This window comes from Phascolarctos cinereus, unplaced genomic scaffold (genome assembly GCF_003287225.1).
Source record: "Phascolarctos cinereus isolate Bilbo 61053 unplaced genomic scaffold, phaCin_HiC Scaffold_5;HRSCAF=322, whole genome shotgun sequence".
Lineage (NCBI taxonomy): Eukaryota > Metazoa > Chordata > Mammalia > Diprotodontia > Phascolarctidae > Phascolarctos > Phascolarctos cinereus.
In genome coordinates, this window is record NW_027555958.1 from 7,743,155 (window position 1) to 7,765,338 (window position 22,184).

The 22,184-nt window shown below is 45.1% G+C and overlaps 1 protein-coding gene across 1 annotated transcript in view; it reads right to left on the bottom strand.

Moving 5' to 3' along the window:
- The window catches only part of ASB18 (ankyrin repeat and SOCS box containing 18), a 67,351-nt gene extending 45,506 nt beyond the window's left edge, over positions 1-21,845 (bottom strand). The window contains exons 1-2 of the mRNA XM_020974933.2: positions 21,459-21,845; positions 108-230 (exon numbers count right to left, since the gene is read on the bottom strand). Coding sequence (XP_020830592.1) covers positions 108-230; positions 21,459-21,663 — 328 coding nt within the window. The 5' untranslated portion in view covers positions 21,664-21,845. The remainder of the gene's footprint in view (positions 1-107; positions 231-21,458) is intronic.
- Between the last annotated feature and the right edge of the window lie 339 nt (positions 21,846-22,184).

The following is a 22,184-nucleotide window of genomic DNA, read 5'->3' on the forward strand; positions in this document are numbered from 1 at the left end:
CTATAAAATCTCTCTCTGTACATATGAGCTGTATCTATGTATAGCTATAAGCAGCCTTAGTAGCCCATAACAATTTGAAAACAGGTCTTTGCCAGTAAGCAAGTTACCTGATAGTCCAAAAGTGGCCAGAGACTTCACCTGCCATTCCATTTCATTCTTATTGATCTCAAAGACCACATTGGCATCTCCATAGTGTTGGGCCATCAGCGGCTGGAGGCTGCCTAGGTCACCTGTGACCAAGGCTGTGTGGTACCGGTCCGCAGGAGCGGGACTCTGAGGGGGGTCCCTCTCCATCTTCTGAAAGATTTGCAGCTTTGCCCTCCCTGGCTCTGGCAGCCTGTCTGTGGCCATGCTGTTTATTTGAGCAGAAGCCCTCCTCCCTGGGAGGGGAAAGATGACCTTATACAGGGGCAGTGATTTCTATTGTCATCTCTTCATTGTAGTCTGGCCAGGGCTGATCAAGGGGGTATTTATAACTCCTGTGGGCTCGGAGGAGAATGCTGGCCTGATAGGACTGGGGTCATGTGAATTTCTAGATGCAGGAACAGTTAGCCAGGACCTCCAGATGACATGTGTCATGCTTATTCTAGACACAGCTGTATCTATTGATTAATAAAAATAATCTACAAACCTGGTAAGCTCAGCTATTCAGCAGACGAATCTAAGAACCAACATTCCTCTTCCTAGCATAGAAGCCTTTTAGACCAGATGGATTTGAAATTGGAGAAAGGATAATATTATGTGCTTCTTTGCTAACTTTTTTTTTGTGGGGATCCAGAGCTTTCATCTATTTTTTAAAGAACTTCCAGTATGGAAACTCCCTCCACCAAATGCAGGTCATTGACTCCTTGGGAACCTCTAGTCTTTGAGAGTTTCCTGCTGCCCAGTGATGTTGGATGACTTGTCTAGGTTCATATAACTTGGATAATTCATAGGCAGGACCTGAATCCAGGTCTTCCTAAAGCTGAAGTTTTCCCTCTGTCCATTGTCATGCAACTTCCTGACCAAAATATTTAGGAAATGTAAATCATGCTACAACAGTAGTTTTTTTCTTTAATTGGAAAAAATAATCTTCCATGATCCGGGTTTTAAGCAGGAATTCTGACCCCAGGGGCCAGCTCAGTGGAACTCAGTGACAGGGCATCTAAAGTCACCTCCATCTTGTGCAGTGTTGAGGTGGATTGGAGACAGAGATCACAGGAATGGAGAAGGTTGGGGACCTGAGGCATTTGAAGGGCCCTGGATTGGGAAAAAAAACCTAATAACTAGCTTTTGCATAATGCTTTAAGGTTGGCAAAGCATATCACTTGTGCTATTTCATTGGATTCTCATGACAACCCTGGGAGAAAGGTGCCATTATTACCCCATTTTATAAATGAGAAACCTGAGGCCCTTGCCAAGGTCACACAGCTACTAAGTATTTGAGGCTGCATTCAAACTCAGCTCTTCCTGACTCCAGGCCCAGCACTTTATCTACTGTGCGTCTGAAAAAGCCAACGAGCCAGGGACTGGATATATTGGGGAGAAGGAAAGTGACCTGAGGCAGCAAGGTGGCACTGCAGTGGATAGAGCACTGGGTCTGGAGTCAGGAAGACCTGGGCTCAAATCTGGTCTCAGACACTTCCTAGCTGTGTGACCCTGGGCAAGTCACTTCATCCTGTTTGCCTTAATACACTAGAGAAGGAAATGGCAAACCAGTCAAGTGTCTTTGCCACGAAATCCCCCTGAACAGCATGGTCCATGGGGTTATGAAGAGTCAGACATGACGGCCCTGTGTGGGAGGGGATAGAAGAGGAGGCTCAGCCAGTCTTGGCAAGAGGTCCAAGAGGTGGGACATCTTCGGGAGGAAGTGAGTGAGCACCAGAACATGGAAGGAATCTGAGAAGAGGAGACCTAGGAGCAAGAGGAGTTTGGTAACAATAGAGCCAGGTTCCAGAAAGCACAGTAGAGAGGAGTCAGGGAGGTCTAGGCCAAATTTACCCTGGGCACGGGGGCAGGGACAACTGTAAGCCTTTGATGCTGATCCATCTAGATCCTGAGAGTTCTTGCATGACATAAAGCCCCATCTGAGGCAGGCTGAGGGGTGCCATCTGCTTCTGTTGGATAGAAGATCTCAGGAGAAGGGTGTGATGGGGAGGGGACCCTGGCGATGGCAACCAGGTGAGAGAGCAGGCCATCAGGGCAGGGGGTGGGGAGAGGAAGAGTGTTCCCTTGGGCACGGGCACCTGGGAGAGCCCATCCTTGTTTTGGTTCTGTCCATTGTGAAATTTGCTCAGGAAAGATTTGTACTTGGAGAGGAAAACAGGTATAGAGCAGATTCTGATTCAAAACAGAGAATGTCCGAGGATGGGTCAACTTTATCGGGGTCTGGTTACAAGAGACTGGACCAGGAGTGGTCAAAGTAGAATTTTGGCAGTGGGCTGCTCCAGTCTGAACTCCCTCCAAAAAGATGAAATAAAGTCATAGGAATCAGTGACTTTGAAATCACTTACACAGGTGATCTTAAATAAGCCTCACAACGAACTGGAAAGGTGGATGTCTCTATTACCCCATTTAATGGATGAGGAAACTCAGCCCTAGAAAAGTGAGTGACTAGCTCAATGTCACACAATGTTTGTAAGATGTATCAGAGGTGAGATTTGAACCGAGTGATTCCTGACTCCTCTGGGGTAGTTTTTGAGAACCTAGGGTCACCCCTACTCCATAATAAAGGATGTCAACAAAAGTAGGCTGCAGGACATGTCTCTGAAAAGCTAACTGGGCAGCCTTCTTTCAAGTCCCCAGGCTCAAGCTGTCCAACCCACCTCACCATGGGCTCCTCCCACCTTCCTGTTTTAAAATTCCAGGGCTGTTCTGCTCATGCTAATAACCTTGCCCTGCTCTTAGGGAGCTTGAGCTCTCAGACTTTTTTTTTGTCATCTTTTCATTTTTGCTGGAGGCTGATTAGGTTGGTAATTAGACTGATTTCGGAAAACTCTGGCAAAAACCTCTCTGCATCTTATTGGAGTCTGGCTGGGGAGTGGCCCATTGGGTGGGGTTTCTCCTGGGCCTGCCTGCTCTCTTCTGTCATGGGCTATTTTGAAGTGGGGAGGAAGACAGGGAAGGAAAGCCCCAGGATGGTGCCCATTCTCTGCAGGTTTCTGTACTAAGTTTAGCTTCCCTGGCATGATTTATCTACAGCTCCCAAAATACCCAAGTTGAGGGTCAGAGGGAGGCTGGTCCTTAAACAGGCTGGCTTCTATGCAGAGAGCTTCAAAAATAGCCCCTGGTGGCCCCCACAGGGCCCAGGAGCAGGGCATGGAAGGAATGCCCTAGGGCTGTCCAGGTGAGGAAGCTGACATTTCAGACACTCAGCCCTTATTACAGAATCTCCATTGGAAGAGACCTCCATGGCCAGCTAGTGCAACCCAGGCCGATCCCTGGGACCTTGGGGAAGGCACTTAGGTTTAATAGGTATCAGCTTCCTCTCTAGTAAAAGGAGAGGGTTGGACGAGGTGACCTTTAAGGTCCCTTCCAGCTTGAGACCCAGGATCCTATATTCTTGTAACTCAATCACAATCTTATAATTCGACAAAAGAATGTCTGGGCTTCACTTCAAGAGTTGCATTGGGGATGTTCACACCTCCCAAGGCTGTCCAGTCCCCTGTGAGCCATGTGGAAGTTTTAGGAAGGCAGACTTAGTTTGGGTGTCACCAAAAACTTCCTGATGACTACAGCTGCCAACATTAGAAAGTTTTTATGGAGACAGCCCGTCAAAGCACTCCCGAAGTCCTTCCCGAGTGCTATGAGAGGCAGCTGCCCTCTAGTAGAGAGAGAGTTATCCTCAGAGCCCAGTCAGACCTTGGGTTCAAGTCAGAACACTGACGCAATCTGGCTTTGTGATACTGGGCAAGGTCCTTCAGTTCTCAGTGGGCCAGGAGACCCTGGGACTAGAAATTGCTGAGAGTATGAGGCCTAGCACTGGCAGAAGAGGTTCCCACATCTGGGAATTCCTCAGATTGATGACATCCTAGGGGCAGTCCTTATCCGGATCCTTGAGTGCTTGCTATATGACAGACACTGATGCCTAGGGTGCAAAGAAATAAAGAACATGGTCCCTGCTTATGAGAGGTTCACATTCATGCAGGGAAGGAAGCATGTAGGCAATGCGGCCCATACAAGATGCATATTAGATGGAAGGCCATCTCAGGCTACTAGGAGGCTCCTAGTAGCTGGGGGTGGGGGAAGGGGACTGAGAAAATTCTTTTGCAGAAGGTGAGGTTTAAACACAGTCTTGAATCAAAGAGACAAATATGAGGATGGACAGTGTTGCAGAGGTGAGGGATGGCCAGTGCAAAAATGCATAGAGGGAAGATGGAGTGGGTGTGTGTGTGTATGTGCCATTAGCCTTCCTGAAGCATCTGTCCAGTGCTTCCAACAAAGCTCATCCCTCTTCCTCGTGACAGTCCTTCAAATACTCAAATACAACTATCATGTTTCCCCCTTGCTTTTGTGAAACCAAAGCAAACAGAATTGAAGACAAATCAATTCCTTATTTTAAAAAGTGTAGAAACAGGTCTTACGTTCACTTGGCTTGAATAAACACCTTTGACTAAGGAGAGGCCACTAGATGGCATGGTGGGCTGAGCACTGTAGTTGGAGTTAGGAAGAGCTGAGTTCAAATCCTACCTCATACACTTACTAGCCGTATAACTCTGCGCAAATCATATCTTTCATGCTTTGTGTCTTTATTTGTGAAACGAATAATAAATAAAACACTGATAGTATTTACTTCGCAAGGCTGTTGTGAAGATCCAATGAGACAGTATTTATAAAGTGCTTTTTAAGGAAACTGTGCCCTCTGTATCCTCCCAGGTCATTCACTCCTACCTGCTCAGTTCAGCCTGTGCTGCCCCCTTGCCTTGAAGCCAGGACCCCTTCCATCATGTCAGCCTTTACTATCATGTACAATCAGGCCTTATTTAAGGACAGTTTTACATAGCATTTCATCTTCACTATTTCACTTGATTCCTCTAGGCAAATATTATGACCCCTCCCCCTTTTGGAGTATGGGGTCATAGGCGAAGAGAGGCTGGTGTGGCTTGTGCTAGATAGCACAGATCACACAGATCACACAGCCTGGAGTTCTGAATCCCGGTCTGGAGACTGTAAATCCAAAGCTCTCTGCCCAACATCCTGCTGTCTCACATCCTCAGAGGAACATCCTTTGACTCAGTCTGGAAGGGCCAAGCTGCTCCCCACTTTCTCTAACTCCTTTCTGCTCTTAGCAGGATCTAACACACAATTCACCCTTTCTTGCCCTCTCTCTCTTTCACCAATTATTTCACATTTTTATGTCTCTAGCCCGGCTGTTGGTCTTGGACACAAAAAACATACCTTTTTAACTCTAAGATTCTCTTGGAAATTTCAGGGCAATCAAGATTTCAGGAAACCCAAAGGGATATACAAGGAAGCAAGGTTGTGCACAAGCAAGCTGTCTCACCATACCCATGACGACTTGTGAGTGAGAAGTCATGTAAAGGGTGTTGTGAAGGTCAAATGAGAATCTCTGGAAACCTTAAATCTCTCCATAGATGCTAGCATGCTAAATCCCCTCCTCCTGTCTCTAGTTAAATAAGGAATATTAACCAGGAATTGTGTCATTAGAAAAGGAGGCAGAGAGGGAGGGATGAGAGACGGACAGTCCTAGGGTCCCAATGGTGCCCTCAAAAGTTACAGGACGCAGAGGAAGGACTCCAGGACACTGGCTAGCTCTGTGGAGGATGGATCGGTCAATCAACCAAGCTACAAACATGTACTAAGTATTTACTGTGTTCTAGGCCCTGGAAGACAAATCAAACAGTCCCTGCCCTCTAGGTGCTTCTAGTCTGTGGGCAAAACAGCAAAGGCAACACTTGGATAAGACCCATACATCATACGAAGGCATAGATGGATGGAGACCCCTTTTCAATGAGATCTTGGATTCACTGAAGTATCTAAATATAAGAATCTCCCCAACTAGACTCCTTTTAGATTGTTCTCTGCAGCACCTAATACAGTAAGAAGTAGTGGGTTGCACATGCAGGACTTGGGTTCAAATCTGACTTTGGCTACTGCTACCTGTGTGCCCTTGGAGACTCTCTGGGCCTCAGTTTCTTCATGTGAAAAGAGATGGCTGTGCACTAGATGACCTCTATGGGCCTGTCCAGCTGGGATCTTAGATGACTTGGGATTGGTGGACTCCCCCACTAGCATTGACTTAACTTCGTGTTAAACGGGACTGAGTGGCCAGTCGACACCTGTCTGAAGCTGGTGTCTGACCCTAACCCAGGTGGTGAATGGAACACTAGTGTCTGAGAACAAAGAGTGCCCGCCTTGGCCCCCTCCACTGCCCCACTCAGGAGTGTGATATTGGGTAGCTGTTGTTTTCTGCCACTGATGTGATGAATGCCCAGCTCCCTGCTACCGCTAGTATGGATGAGCTGGGCTGGCATTCCTCATGATGACCCAGACAAGCTTCATGGAATGAGCTGAATGCAGAACTCAGCTTCAGTATTGCCTCACACTGCCTGTCAGCTTCCATGAAGCCAGGCCCCGAGAGCTAAGTGGCAGAGTGTTGCTGCTGTCTTTTCTCCTAGGATCCTTTATCCTGGTAAGTCTCAGAGCAAGGGCCCAATTTCAACCTGGGGTAACCCATGATGCTTCCAGAGACCAACTAGAAGGTGCCCCTCCCTGCAGCCAGACTGTTTGGAGTTTGAATCCTCATGACCCCAATGTGGCACTTTGCACTGCAGGCCTTATGGGTAGTGGCCACGCACTGCGCTGTGGCACTGTTGGTGGAAGGACCTGGGAGCTGGGCTGTAGTGAATTTCTTGGACTGTTATACTGTTGGTATGATTTCTCCCAATAACCCTAGCTTTCTGGTGGGCTTCCTTTGTCCCTTCTATACCTCTGCTCTCCTCGCCATCTTTTCTTTTTCTTTTTTCAATTTCTAAAGAAAAAAATGCTTGATTTTTGAATGTGCGGCAGGCACTCATAGGACATACATGCACTGATAACCACAACCACACACCCAACACACACGAACATACATAATCACACAGTCGTATACACCAATGCACAAATATAAGCACACACACAATAGATAAACAAACAACATGATATAGAAACACACAAATACATATGAATACACACAAAATCCAATAATAAAATACCGTAAAAATACAGCCTATAATTATACAATACAAATCATAGACATACATCATATGTAAATAAAATATATACACATGCACAAACACAAGTCCACAAAATACATATAAAACAAATACATGGAAACACACATGTGCATAGACATAATGCACGTACATAACAACATACATATGAACAAACATCTATGAAGGACAATCACAACATATAATCAGACACCTCAAAATCACACACAGACATATATACAACATATACACACCAACACAAGTGTACAAAATACATATATATATATATAACACGCATAGAACTAATGCATGGGAATACATGCACACAAATGCAACCTGCATATGACAAACACACAAACACATACACATGAACACAGAAAATACACCTACAATATACTTCTAAATCACACACACAAAACACATATACAGGAAATACATAATATACAGATGATATACATACAAGAAATACATACAAATATGCGTTCATGAAGAAAACAGATACACAAAACACATACACTGAAAACACAAATACACCCAGAAACACATGAGTATTGACATGCATGTGACATACAAACACACATGGCATGTGTGAACATACAACACATGTTCAAACGCACCCACACATGCAAACATTGGCCACACACATACACACAGCCACTCCAGTACTAGTAACATATACATTAATCTCTAAGATATGAAAGTATCTTAACCTTCCTCCTGAATACAAATGTTTGCGCCGCACACCTCATTTAACAGAACATTAAAACGTTTTACTTCCTTCGATCAAGTGAATCTGTTAATAATGACTTAGATTGTCTGCTCTGATTTCACATTATTAGGAGAACTCATTGGCATCCCGTGGAAGAGCATGCTCTGCTCCCCCATCCTACCCCCACCCCCTTCAGTCCTACAGCTCCTGACAGGCCCAGTACAGACAAAGCTCCATGCTCAAACCTGAGCGTCTTTACTGTTCTCTTGTCTACAGACCTCAAGCTGTGCAGTGGGGCAGTTCCATAGGAGACGTGCACCCTAGGGAGGTATTCCCATCGTTGAAAACGGAAACACTAGTGGCTCTGCTTATGATGCCCATTTACTGTCATCTCATTGGGTTTCTCCACCCAAGGTCTGCTCTGAACCAGCGCCTGAGGCCTCGAGGGGCAAGCCAGAGATACACAGGCTATGGTGGGTTCTTCTTGGTCGGAAGTGCCAGATTTTGTGTGGGGTCGGTCCCAGGCTGGCCACAAGGGGATGAATTTTTCAGACTCGGCATCTTTCAAAGAATAATTGCTGGCTGTAAAGGGGTTGCAATCTGCCTAGGTGCATGGCCCACCCACACTGACCAGACCACAGAGACTTGGAGGATTCCAGGAACAGCCTCTCTGAACTTATCCCTCTCAACACCAGGCGTGAGGACTCTCGCTGCCACAGCTCTTCATAATGGACAAAAAGCTTTTCACCATTCGGCAAGGGCGCGTAAGCTCAATGTGGTACTGTAGAAGGTTGGTGTCAGAGGAGCTCAAGTCCATGCTTTGTGACCATAGACTAAGTCCCTTAACTTCTACGGGTTTCACTTTTCCCTATAAAATAGGAGCGTTCGACTAGGTGATGAGGCAGCTAGGGGGCAGCACAGTGCACAGAGCACCAGACCTGGAGTCAGGAAGACCTGAGTTCAGATCCAGCCTCAGACAGTTATGAGTTATGTGACTTTGAGCAAGTTGCTTAACTTGTCTGCCTCAGTTTCCTCAACTGTAAAATGAGCTGAAGAACAAAATGGCAGACCACTCCAATATCTTTGCCAAGAAAACTGCAGATGGGGGTCACGAAGAGTCGGACACACTGAGACTGAGCAACAAGAGAACTAGATGACTAGAAGAGGTCCCCTACAACTCCAAATCTATGCTGTTATCGCTTCCTTGGCCAATGACTCAATTAATCAACATGTGCGCCCAGCAGTGAGCTAAGACCCAGGGACACACAAACAAAGAAGGAAAACCTCCTTCTCTGGAGCTGACTTGATCCAGGACTCCATGCAGAACTCCCTTAAGGAACTGTCAGGCTGCATTTGGCTTCTTGGCCTCCACATTACCTTGCTGACATGGTTTCAGCTTGAAGTCCACTAAAACCCTCAGATCTTTTTCAGATTGCTATCAAGTCATGCCTCCTCCATGTTGCCTTTAAGTTGATTTTTAAATCCATTTTACTGAGACATTGTTATCCCTATAAAATTCCGTCTTACCAGATTCAGTCTAATTGTCTAACCAATCATGGTGTTTTTTGCTTTTGTTCTTTTTGCTTCTCACACTGTCATTCAGTGTTTCAGTATTCCTTCCCGGTTTTGGGTCACTGCAGGGCTAAGAAGGATGCCATTGTCCATCTTAATTTGTCACCAATAAAAACAAGAGGACAGGAGATCACTAAGTGGCAATCTGAGCTCCTGTGCAGAAAAGCTTCCTAATGCAGAGCCCTCCTGGGCGTTGTGGGCTGCCTGCAGGGGGTGGGGTGTGCTCCCCCTCCCCGCAGGTCTCGGAGCACAGGCTAGATGACCCTTTGTCAGAGAAGCTGAAGAGAGGATTCTTATTCAGGTACGTGTTGCACGAAAGGCCACGGAGCCCACGCTGGGATACTGTAATCTGTGCCGGGAAGGGGCTGAAGGAGGCCTAGAACTAGAGGAGTGTCTGCATCAGCATCATGTCGGCATCATTATCTGTTCGTTAGACTGCACTCCGACATCCTGATTTGGGCCCCACAGCCGGCTCGGGGCAGGGAAGGAGGACTCAAGCTCAGCGGGCTCCTGGTACAGCACGACCACAGCCCATTGGGGGGAGGTAGCTAATTCACACCGTTCCAGTCCCCGGTGCCTTATTCGTGGGACAAACAGCCTCCCAGAAATGTCCCGGGGACAGCAAATGAATCCCATGATTCTCGGGTTGGGAGGCCCTTTTCCGTCCCTCCAGCCAGTTCTTTGACTGGAACCATTTTCTCCCTAAATGAATTAACAATATTCAAAGGTAATCTGCTGTTATTGCCGGGAAGTGTATTCCTAATAAATCCCACTTGATCTGGGCAAATCAGTTCAGGCGGCGCATAATTGAGTCTGCTCACAAGGACTTGAGCAAGAATTCCGCAATCAGCGTTAATTAAGGAGATGGGACAATAATTCCTGCATAATTTCGGAGCTTTTCCTGGCTTGTGAATCACGGTAATAAGGGCAGTGCTCAGGCTGGTGCTGGGCTGCTGTCATTAGAGGCTGATTTATAAGTACTTAGGAGGCTCTAATTTCCTTGAGCTCCGAGCAGGGTCTCCCGACCCCCATCCCCTCATAGAGAGGGGGCTTCAAACACAGAGAGCGGGGCTGGGGTGGGGGAGAGCACACAGGGCGCCATCTTTGTCACTCACTCCTCTCATAATGGATGTGGAGCGAAAGGTTTAATCCCACCCCTGACCCTTATTACCTCGGGCTAGTGCCACTAGCCCTGGGGTCTCTCCTACGTAAAATGAAGAGGGGGCAGGAAGTGATCTCTGAGGGCCCTTCTAGCTCTGAATCTACGGTCACGTGATCCAGCTCAGACTCCTGAAGGGGAGACCGAAGCTCAGAGAGGCTGTTTCTTACCTGAAGTCCCAGAGCTTATAAGTAGTAGAGCCAAGAGTTGAACCCAGGTCATTTGACTACAAATTCAATATTCTTTCCCCAGGACCAAACTAAACTCTCCCCCTTTAACTTCTTTCTCCACTGTTCACTTCTCAGGTTGTTTTTTTTTTTGGGGGGGTGACCTTATTGTGCAGGATCAGCTTCATGAAGACCACAGATGGAAACAACAAGGCCAGTAACATCTAAGGAAATGACAAGCAGGTAATTGCAAGGTATCAGTCATTCAGTCCTGTTTCTGCAAACTTTTCAACAGGAGCATCTGCACTCATAGACTAGTTCTTTTATTCACTAAGCATTTATTAAGCACCTAGCATGTGCCAGGGATTGTACTAGTCATTACAGAGATAAAGCCATTAATGGAACAGCTTTCAAGGAACTTCAGGAACATATATGTGTATACACAATACAGAAAGCTACAAAGTAACTGGGGAGGGGAGCCCTGGTCAGTCAGTCAGTTGGTCAGTCAGTCAATGAGCATTTAGTGAGTGCCGCCTATCATATACCAGGCACTTGGAAATTCTCATATCAAGGTCACTGTCTTGTTCAAATACTTCAAATGGCTGCCATTGCTTATCTTTTCCCCTTTCCCCAATTCTAAATTGGAATCCTGTCAACATCTTCACCCAGGAGTGCGCTCTCTCTCTCTCTCTCTCTCTCTCTCTCTCTCTCTCTCTCTCTCTCTCTCTCTCTCTCTCCCCTTTTCCTCCACTCTCAAAGGAAGAAGTCATCCATCCCTTTGCCAAGGCCAACTCCTCTACTTTCCTAGATCTCATACTTTCCAATCTTCTCTGGGAGTTGGTCCCCTTAATAATCCACATCTTTTCCTGACTTCGATACCTCTTCATCCACTGGCTCCTTCCCTGCTGCCTATACATATACAGGCATACCCTGGAGATAATTCAGATTTGGTTCTAGACCATCACAATAAAACAGAATAAAGCCAGTAGTTGGGGTAAACAGTAAGAGCCCAAGTGTAGGAGTTGCGGATTTGGTTTTCCAGTGCATATAAGTTATATTTACACTGTATCATAGTATATTAAGTGTACAGTAGTATTATGTCTAAAAAAAGTACATACCTTAATTAAAATTGTTTTATTGCTAAAAAATGTTAACCATCATCTGAGCCTTCAGTGAGTCATAATGTTTTTGCTGGTGGAGGGTCTTGCCTTGATATTGATGGCTGCTAATTGATCAGAGTGATGGTTGCTGAAGTTTGAGGTGGCTGTGACGATTTTTAAAAATTAGACATGGAAGTTTGTCACATCGATGAACTCTTCCTTTCACTTGAATACATTGTTTAAGGCCATTGTGGGGTTATTAATTGGCTTAATTTCAATGTTGTTGTGTCACAGGGAATAGGGAGACCTGAGGAAAAGGAGAGATGGGAATGGGAGATCGATGGAGCAATCAGAACACACGCAACATTTATCGATTAAATTCACCATCTTATATGGGAGTGATTCATGGTATCCCCAAACCACAATATTAACATCAAAGAATACTGCTCACAGATCACCAGAACAGATGTAGTAACAATGAAAACGTTTGAAATATTGTGAGAATTACAAAATGTGACGCAGAGACATGATATGCGCCCCTGCTGCTGGAAAAATGGCACTGGTAGACTTGTTCAACACAAGGTTGCCGCAGAGCTTCAGTTTGTAAAGAACACAATAGAGTACAGCTCAATAAAACGAGGTCTGCTTGTGCCTAGATCTTCCCCATCATTAGGAAGCCTTCACTTGACCCTACCTCACCTACAACTGTTATCCATATTTCTCTCTTCTGAGGACTACATTCAGTGCCTCTGCTACTTCACATCCTACTCCCTTTATGATACCTTGCAATCTGCTACCTGACTGGGAATGTCCAGGATTACGCAAAATCTCATACGGACTAAGTTCCATGACCTGCCCCTCACCCTCATCTGCTTTGACCTCTTTGCAGGTTTGAATGCTGTGGATCACTCAGGTGGCTTTGAGTTCCAGCTCTTCTATCTCTTCTGGTCAATCTTACATCTCTTGCTTCTTCTCCTGCCTGTCCAATGGCTCCTTCTCAGTGTCCTTTGCTAAAGCATTATCCATCTCCCACCCTGCACATGCAAATATTTCTCCAGGTGCCTTCCTGTGCCCTTTTCCTTTTTCCCTCCAAGTAAGCAATGACTACGTCCCTAAGTTCCTCACCTTGACCAGGAGGTGGGTAGCGTATTTCATCATGAGGCCTCAGGAATAGTGGTTGGTAATTGTTTCCTATAGTCTTTGGGATTCAAATCTGTTCTCAGACACTTACTATGGGCAAGTCACTTAACCTTGTTTGCCTCAGTTTCCTCATCTGTAACATGAACTGGAGAAGGAAATGGCAAACTACTCTAGTATCTTTGCCAAGAAAACCCCAAATGGGATCATGAAGAGTCAGATATGACTGATATGACTGAACAAAAATAACAAGACTTTAGATACCTTTGGGAGGAAGCCAGCCCTGATCTCCTAGATGAATGAATCTTGCCTCCAACACTCCTATATATATCTTACAGCCACACCCCATTCAGTCTCATTCTAGACTAGCTTGTAAGGTCCTGGAAGGTCTGAACTGTGTTACTCATTCTTCTCCCTCCAATAGGACTTAGTCTTGTCCTTGCACAATGAGTGCATGAATGGATTGATGAACTCAAGATTTAATGGTCCTGGCCAGTACTTGGGGTAAACAATAAAAGCCCAAGTGAAGTTATGGAGTCTCTGACTCTCACAGGCTTAGAGTGTATTTTAGTTCTTCATGGCACTAAAGCATGGCTTGATTGATTCAAATGAGCAAACATTTCTTAAACACCAGCAAGGTGGAGTGGAAAGTGTGGTTCTGAAATCAGAAGACCTGGGTTCAGATCTTACTTCTGACACTTCCTATGTGACCATGAGCAAGTCAACTTCCCTGCCTTTGTCCTCTCTGTACTTATTTGTACAGTGGGGTGGGGGCTGGGCTCAGTGGCCTCTGAGGTCCCTTCTAGATTTAGACTGACAAGCCTGTCCAGGCACTGTGCTAAGTGCTGAGGAACAAAGACAGAAAGGAAACCCTGGCTTCAGACAACTGACAAGAGAGGTCCAATGTGTGTGCACAAGTGAATAAATGCAAAATATAATTAAAGGAATACAAGCTATTCCAAGAAGGAGAAAATCCAACAAGTGGAGGGATCAGGGAAGACCCTGTATGGGAGGGAGCACCTTCGGAGGCAGCCAGGGATTCTACGAGATGAAGGTGTGAGGTTGGGTGTCATCAAGTGGACTTTCCTCCATCAAAGCACGTTTGCAGGTATTCTAGTGAAAAAAAAATAGTCACTGAACTCTCTCAGCCTTCCATACCAGCTCATCCCTTCCCTTCCCTTCCCCCAGCACTGGTTCCATCCACTCTAACAATAATTCAACAAGCATTTTCATGGTGCTTACCATGGGCTTGCTCTTGAGGAGCTTACAGCCCTGAACAAATTAACAACATTCATCACCATTGGGCTTTAAGGTACACCATCCACTTTCCCCATGATATCTCTGTGACATTCATATTGCAATTCTTGATCCCCTGTTTAAATATGAGGAAACTGAGGCTCAGAAAGGGGAAATGGGTTTTTCTTGGCTACGCAATTAGTAAGTGTCAGGATTCACACCCAGGTCTCTCCTGACTCCATGTCCTGGGCTCTCTCCATCACTCTACACTACCTCTTATGCAGTATGCCCCATAAAACTCACTTGTGGACATGTACATTTTGACAGGTTTGCTATATGGGCTTTAAAGAAGATCCTGGTTATTGCTAGAGCTGCAACTAGGACAGGGTGGCTTGGGCTTTGTCCAAGATGGAAAATAAGTCCTCTCCTTCATATACTGTATGTTCAGCTCATCCTAGGGTATCTTCTTTCTCCCTTGTTAGCTTTAAACCTGATAGTGCCACATGGCGTGTCTCTTTTCCTCGGGAGTTGTACCTCAGCCTACTAGCCTTGCCCAACCCTGCCCAAGGTGCTGCCATGTGTCCCTGATGTAGCCAACTGTCATTATTCCACTCTCCTCATACATTTGGGAGATGCAGCTAATGAATCCAGGACCAACCTCTTATCTGGGTAATATTAACAACAGCTCTCATTTCTACTGTACTGTTATAGGTATCACCCAATAGTCCTGCAAAAGAGACAACACAAGCATTATGATCCCCATTTGACAGATTAGGAAGTGGGGGCTCTGAGTGGTCACCCAGCTCACTGAGTGCTTACGAGAGGATTTGAGTACAGGCCTCTGAACTCCAGTTGTATCTCTTTCCCTACTACCTGCTGTAAGCTTGTAGTGCTCGTATATGAAAGCTCAAAGGGGTGTTAGGAATAATCTCCTTAAATCCCTTCATTTTACAGGTAAGGAAACTGAGGCCAAATTAAATCATAGACGGATTAAGCGCTAGAGGGCTCCTGAGAATCATCTATTTCAACCCCCTCACTTGATAGATAGATAGAAAGACCGATACAGATTATTTAAGCATTTAGTATTTGCCAGGCACTGTACTCTGTGTGTGTGTGTGTGTGTGTGTGTGTGTGTGTGTGTGTGTGTGTATGTATGTATGTGTGTGTGTGTGTGTGTATGTGCTGCAAATGAAAACAAGACAGTGGCAGCACCAACCCTTGAGCACATCAAAGGAGCTGGGAAAGAGAGTGGGTAGCAGGGTGTGACGTGGAGATGGCCTGGAAGGGGAAGGAATGCCTGGCATTCCTTAAGAGGAATTCCATAAGAGGAGGTAAAAGTTCACCAATTGCAGCCTGGTGTCTCAGAGGCAGAACCCAAGGTTTTGGTGGCCAAACGGTCATAGGAACATAGATGTACAGGTGGAATGGACCAAAGATTGTTCAGTTCAAGCATTTTTTCAGATGCGTCCATCTGCTGCACCATTATTACCCTTCTGGCCTATCCTTTGAAATGAAGAACCAAGTGCGTGTGTGTGTTTATAAGCTTTTCCTCTCTAGCTCTCCTGGCAGCAGAGGAAGTTTTTAATAAAAAAGCCCCCATCGCCATTTTTTCAGTTACTTCTAGGTGCATAGGTCCAATGACTCGAAACACTTCAGTCACCTTCTTTCCTATTTAAATCAAGAATTCAAGTGCCATCTTGACTTTCTTCTAACAGATCAGCCATGAAATCATGGAATGCTGACACCCTTAATAATGGCAATTAGTAATCAGTTGTCTCACATGGCCTCTGATTAGGGAAGTATGTGGTTGGGGGAGGGAATGGCCTAACCCAATCTCCCCTCCTCTCATCTAAGATTTTTTTCTAGCTTCCATCATTCCAAAAAGAAGAAAGGAAGTGAACGGACTATCCTCAACCTGCAAATGTACACCTGGATGAACCAAGATGTAGAAAAAAGCACTTTTTTGGGTGGAAGCAGCAGCAGCAGCAGCAGCAGTGGTAATAATAATAACAACAGCAATCCTTCCTATTCCTATGGTGCTTCAGGCTTTACCAAGCACTTGCCTCATAATAAGCCTTCAAGGTGGGTAGTGTAGTGTTATTATTTCCATTTTATAGGAGATTGAGGTTTAGAAAGGGTAAGTGATTGTTCCATGACCAAATAGCTAGTAAGGAGCATTCACATATTCCTGTAGAATTTCTTTCTTTTTCTTTCCTCCCTTCCTCCCTCCCTCCCTCTTCTCCCTCCCTCCTTTCCTTTCCCCCTTCCTTCCTTCCTCCCTTCCTCCCTTCCTCCCTCCCTCCCTCCCTCCCTCCCTCCCTCCCTTCCTTCCTTCCCTCCCTTCCTTCCTTCCTTCCTTCCATAGCTAAACAAGAGTTACCTCTACAACCTGCTGAATAAGTGATCTTACAGCCTTTGTTTGAAGACTTTCAATGAGCAGATCTCACCACCTCTCCAGGCACAACCCATTCCACCATTGAATGGTTCTTATTCTTAAGGAGTTTTCTTATGCTGAGCCTAAATCCATCTCTCTCTGCCACTTCTACCTCTTGCCTGATGGAGCCAAGTAGAATGAGCCTAATGCCTTTTCCAGATATTTTCCCTGAAGGTACTTGAGGAGAGGTTTCATGTTCCCCAGAGTCTTCTTTATTTGAGGCTAAAATCCTTAAGTCCCTCAAGTGATGCATTTTGTGCTGTGATGTGAAAGCTCTTCATCTCCCGGCCATTCACTCTCCTCTAGATGAAGCCTTATCATTGTTCTTCCTACAAATGCAGCCCCCCATCAGAACTGAGCACAGCATTCCACAGTGTGTCTGAACAGGGTAAATTTAGCTTAGGGACTGGCCCTTCCCTACTGAACACTATCCCTTACTTAATGTGCTCTGTGTCCACATTCTTTTTTTTTAATGTAAAGATTTTCATATATTTTTTCAGATTACCAGTAAAAACAAATTTTAACTTTCATTCAAAAAAACCGCACTCCAAATTCTCTGCCTTCTTCCCTTTCCTCCCTGCTCCCTGAGATGATAAACAATTACATATACATTATATATAGTTCACATTCTTCTTTTGGTGCTAAACTACATTGTTGACTGATATTGATTTACCAAATATACCAATTTACCAAAAACTGCCAATATTTTTTTCAGTCTAGCTACGTGTCCCCCGTCTTGCACTCAGGAAATTGATTTTTTGAACCTACGTGTGAGGCTTCACATTTATCCCCATCACATTTCATCTTATCAAATTCAGCTTAATCTTCTGACCAGTCAAGATCTTTTTGGATCCCAACTGCCATCTGATGGGTTCACTATTCTTCTCAAATTGACAATGCTTAGTGATGGACTAGATTTGGCAAGCAAGGAAGGAGGAGGAGAAGACGGTCTTAAGAATTCAATTCTGAATGCTGGGAGAATTGGCAGAGATTGAGAAGGTGCAGAGGGAAAGCTCATCTTGGGACAATGATGGCAAGGTAAGTTTTTGATATATGGAGTTCCTTGGGACAACAGAGCATATGATATAAATTTCTGGAAGGCAGTCAGGAATATGAGGCTGGAGTTTGGAAGAGAAGATTGAGCTAGAAACATGGATTTGAAATTCATTTACAAAGAGGCAGCAGCTAAAATCATATGAATAAGATCTTGAAGGTAAGACTACAGCATAGAGGCCTCAGCATATCATGGAAGCTTTTGACCAATGATTTGTATTATTTTAGCTGGGAAATTTCTGCCCACTCTTTGTTTCTAATTAATGATGTTCAGTGAGTTTTCATAGATTTGATTTTTGTTTGTCTTATGAATGCTGTCACTATAAGAAGGGGGTACTTTGCTAAGAAAATCCCAAATGGGGTCACAGAGAGTTGGATGCAACTGAGATGACTAAACAACTGTTCCCAGTACCCAAGAGTACATCGTGTTGTACCATGCACGGTTCAAGGAGTTTTATCCATACCTGGTCACTGTCATCTAATAGTTCATGATCTAAAACTGTGGAAACTCAGACACGGACACTCAGACACAGAAGGTACATTAGAACTATATGTATATATATATATATATGTGTGGTGTGTGTGTGTGTGTGTGTGTGTATACATATATATGTATACATATATTTATATATGTGTGTATATGTATATTTATATTTGTGTATGTATATATGTGTATGTATGTATATATATGTATATATGTGTATGTGTATATGTATATGTATATACACATATATGTATGTGTGTGTGTGTGTGTGTGTGTGTGTATAAAAACCTATGACCCTGTTTTCTAACATCTGGATTGAACATGAAACACGTCCTGTCTTGTCAGGGGTCAAGGGGGAGAGTCCAAATCATCTCTCTCTTGCTGAGGTTCTCCCCTCCAAAGTACCTTCTGGGAAATCTCAGAATATAACTTGACTGTTACAGCCCATGTTGAGGCCTCTGCAGATGTGCATAAAAGGATCTCCAGAACCTGCCTATACAAGAACTCAAAGCAACAATGCATATTACAGATATAGGACAGCTTTTGTTATACTTCATAGAAAGTGCAGCAAACACACAAAGATCTCAAAGTGGCCCATGAACAATTGTTACAATTCTTTTCTGCCAATGAGTCCCATATATTCCCAGGGTCCTCCAGTTCTCCAGGCTCAAAGCACTACCCTGTAATTTAGACTCTCCTCTCATGAGAAAAAATAACTTGGGATTACTAGTGGGGTAATCTCCTAACTTTCCAGTGAGTCCTTCTTTCACCTCATTGATTTATACAAGCATTCATTCCTATGGTCCTGTCCTGAGGAGTTGGGTTCTCCCTGGGAGGGAAATCATCTCCTTCCAGGCAATGATTAGCCCAAGCCCTTGGCCAGCCATCTTGGGACCTCAATGCCTCTTCCTTTCTCTTTCTTGGGTCTTTCACCATTCAGCTTCTCTCCTTCCTGTTTCTGATCTTTTAGTTGCCATCTGGGTAAATGGGTAGCTAGGTGGTACAGTGGATAGAGTTCTGGACCTAGAATCAGGAAGACCTGAGTTAAAATTTGGCATCAGATACTTCCTAGCTGTGTGACCCTGGGCAAAGCACTTAAGCAGTCTGTGTCTCAGTTTCATCATCTGTAAAGTGATGGGATCAGACTTAATGGCTTCTAAGGTCTTTTCTTAGCCTAAATCTGTAATCCAATGATGCTAAGTCATGTAAGCCCTCTGAACCTCAGTTTCCTCCTTTGTAAAAAGAGGAGCTTGAAGCAGATGACAGAGTCATTTTCAGTTGTAGACGGACAACCCTGTAACTAGATGACCCCCAAGTTTCCTTTCAGTTTTAAATTAATGATCCTTCAAGATATGCCTATGTTTAGACATTCTTTATGCTGCTCTTTATGTACAATTTAGAAAAAAGAAAACATGAAGCATAGGAATAACATTTATTTTCCACATACAGTTGTACATATAACTCATTGAACTGGTGCATCTGTGTCTGTAACGGGGACAGATTCTGCAAATAGAAAATGAGCGAGCCCAGAATTTCACAAAGGAAGCTGACTGGATTGCCTTTGGGAAATGGAGCAGTGCTTTTAAGGCCCCTTCCAACCTTCTCTCTGAGACCCAGGCCCTAACACTCATAGGCTTCTGGTAATGTTGCAGGACTGAATGATGGAATGATATAGGCTCCAAAGGACTGAAATAGAGGCTTCCCCAAAATGTGATGGAAATATGTGCGGTGAGCATAAGAAGACAACGTCACAGTGCAAACAGGGAATCATACAGGCAAAATGTCATCAAAGAATTGCATGACCAGAAAAGAAGATGAACTGGTCATGGAAATGAAGGATTACCAGTGGACAGACCCATGTTCTATTAGTATCTTTGGAAGGAAGGCCCCCATCACATTGGGTGGGCCCCGATGATGAACTCATGGGAGGACATGCACAAGTGTCACATGGGAAGGATACTTGTCTGCCTCCTTGGTGGAACCTCCCAAATCAATGAGGTCACAGCTGGAGTGCTGAAGCAGCAGCAACTCCCCACCATATTATCTCACATGTGTTGTGTACTTACATGCTCATTTTAAGTTCATGCTGTCTCTTCCAATCCAATGTAAGTTCCTTGAGGACTGGGACTCTTTTGTTTTTGTCTTTGTATTCCCAGCACACATAGCACAGTACCTGGCACTGGGGCCTTTTAATAAGTGCCTGTGGATCAATCAGCACAGAAGGAATGACCAAACAGGACCACATTACAGGCGTCCCTCTTGGTTCCCCCTTCACGCTTTCAAGAGCAGAAGCCCGGGGATTTTTAGTGGTGCCTCTCCCTGCTTTTGATCACTTTCCAAAGCGATCCAAGGGGAGACAAAACCAGGATTTTCAAGGATTTTGCTGGAGTGGGCGCTTCCCCCACAGACACAGTGCAAACCCTCTATGCCTCACTTATTACGTGGTCTGTGAGTCACTTGTGGCCTAAATACTCCGTATCTCCTGACCTCTGAAGGTCAGTGGGAGTGATTCCATGTTCTGAAATATATCAAGGGAAATAGAATCCTAGCTTTAGAGCTGGAAGAACCTCAGAGGCCATTTAATCTAACCCTTTTATTTCACAGAGGAGGAAACTGAAGCCCAGAGGGGTTAAGTGACTTGTCCAGGGCCATACTGATGGTAACAATCAGGATTTGAACCCAGGCCCGTTGACTGCAAATCCAGTACCTGTTGCTGTACCCACTTGTCCCTGCTTTGATTCTCCTGCCACCAACTTTCTGAACTGCAAGTATGTTACTGGAAGTGCATCTTCTTCATGACCAGAGACATTCCTTCATCAAAGAACTTGAGAGGGCATACGCTATGGAGAACAACCCAAAGAGCACCCAAGGGCATCACCAGGACTTTCATTCCAGTGATTTTCTGAGCCCTGAACCGAAGGGCAAGACTTGTCTCGTCCCAAGCCCATGCCTTTAGGAAGCCAGCAAGGTATTGGTGAGAGGGAGCAAAGGAAGGTGCCCCCCCCCCCAGCTTGGAGGCTTGTTTGGGACAAGCTGACTTACTGTTAAAAGACAATGATGTAGTCAAGTGACACACATTCTCCTTCCCTCAATCACCTGCCCTTCTCCTTTCTGTCCTGGACATTGTCAGCCACTGGGAGCCGGTTGTGATAGCCAGCCAGCCACCAACATGCTCGGCATTTCATGCTTTCAAACTCAGCCCATTCATTCCAGTTACCTACTAGAACCAAGGGGTGCAGAGGCGCATTGGGCTCTTTCATCCAGTCATCATTGGCTAGTTCAATGACAGCATTCACATGCTTCACTTCAGTGCAGATCAAATCCAGCACTGCCTTCTCATCCCTGGCTTCCAGGGAGGACTTTAATCTCTTCACCAGATCGGAGTTGAGCGGGTAGTCGGGAAGACAGTCCGAGCTGGACATTTTTAGCAAGTTAGACTGCAGCAGAATATTCTTCTCAATTGAGTCCAAAGTGAGCAGCTGTCCCTGAGAGAGTGTGGTGGGCGGAGGAAGGGTGTTATAAATAGGATCACCTTGGCTCTGATTACCGATTACCGTAAGCGGAGGGTGAGGCACAAGTCCAGCCCTCCCCTGAAAAGTAGCTTTCCCAAGGTGAGAATGGCGTGTTTGTTTGGTTTTGATCAGGTCCAGTGAGTCTGGCCTCGGCAATGTGGGTGCTTATGGGAGGAAAGCAGGAAAGGGCAAGGAGACACCTGGGAAATCTCCTGACTGAAGGACTTGGTTACCTTGAATACTTGTACTTTAGCACAAGCAAGATCCTGTCTGGAAGCACCAAAATCTTTTGGGCAGCCAGGGCACTTTGTCCAGCTGTCTGTGTGGACAGCTTTCAATAGCTCACATAGCTGACAACCACTTTATTCAACCACTCTCTGAAAACATCAGTTTTTAAGTTTAGAGGACAATCTCTCCACCCACCCAAGTGA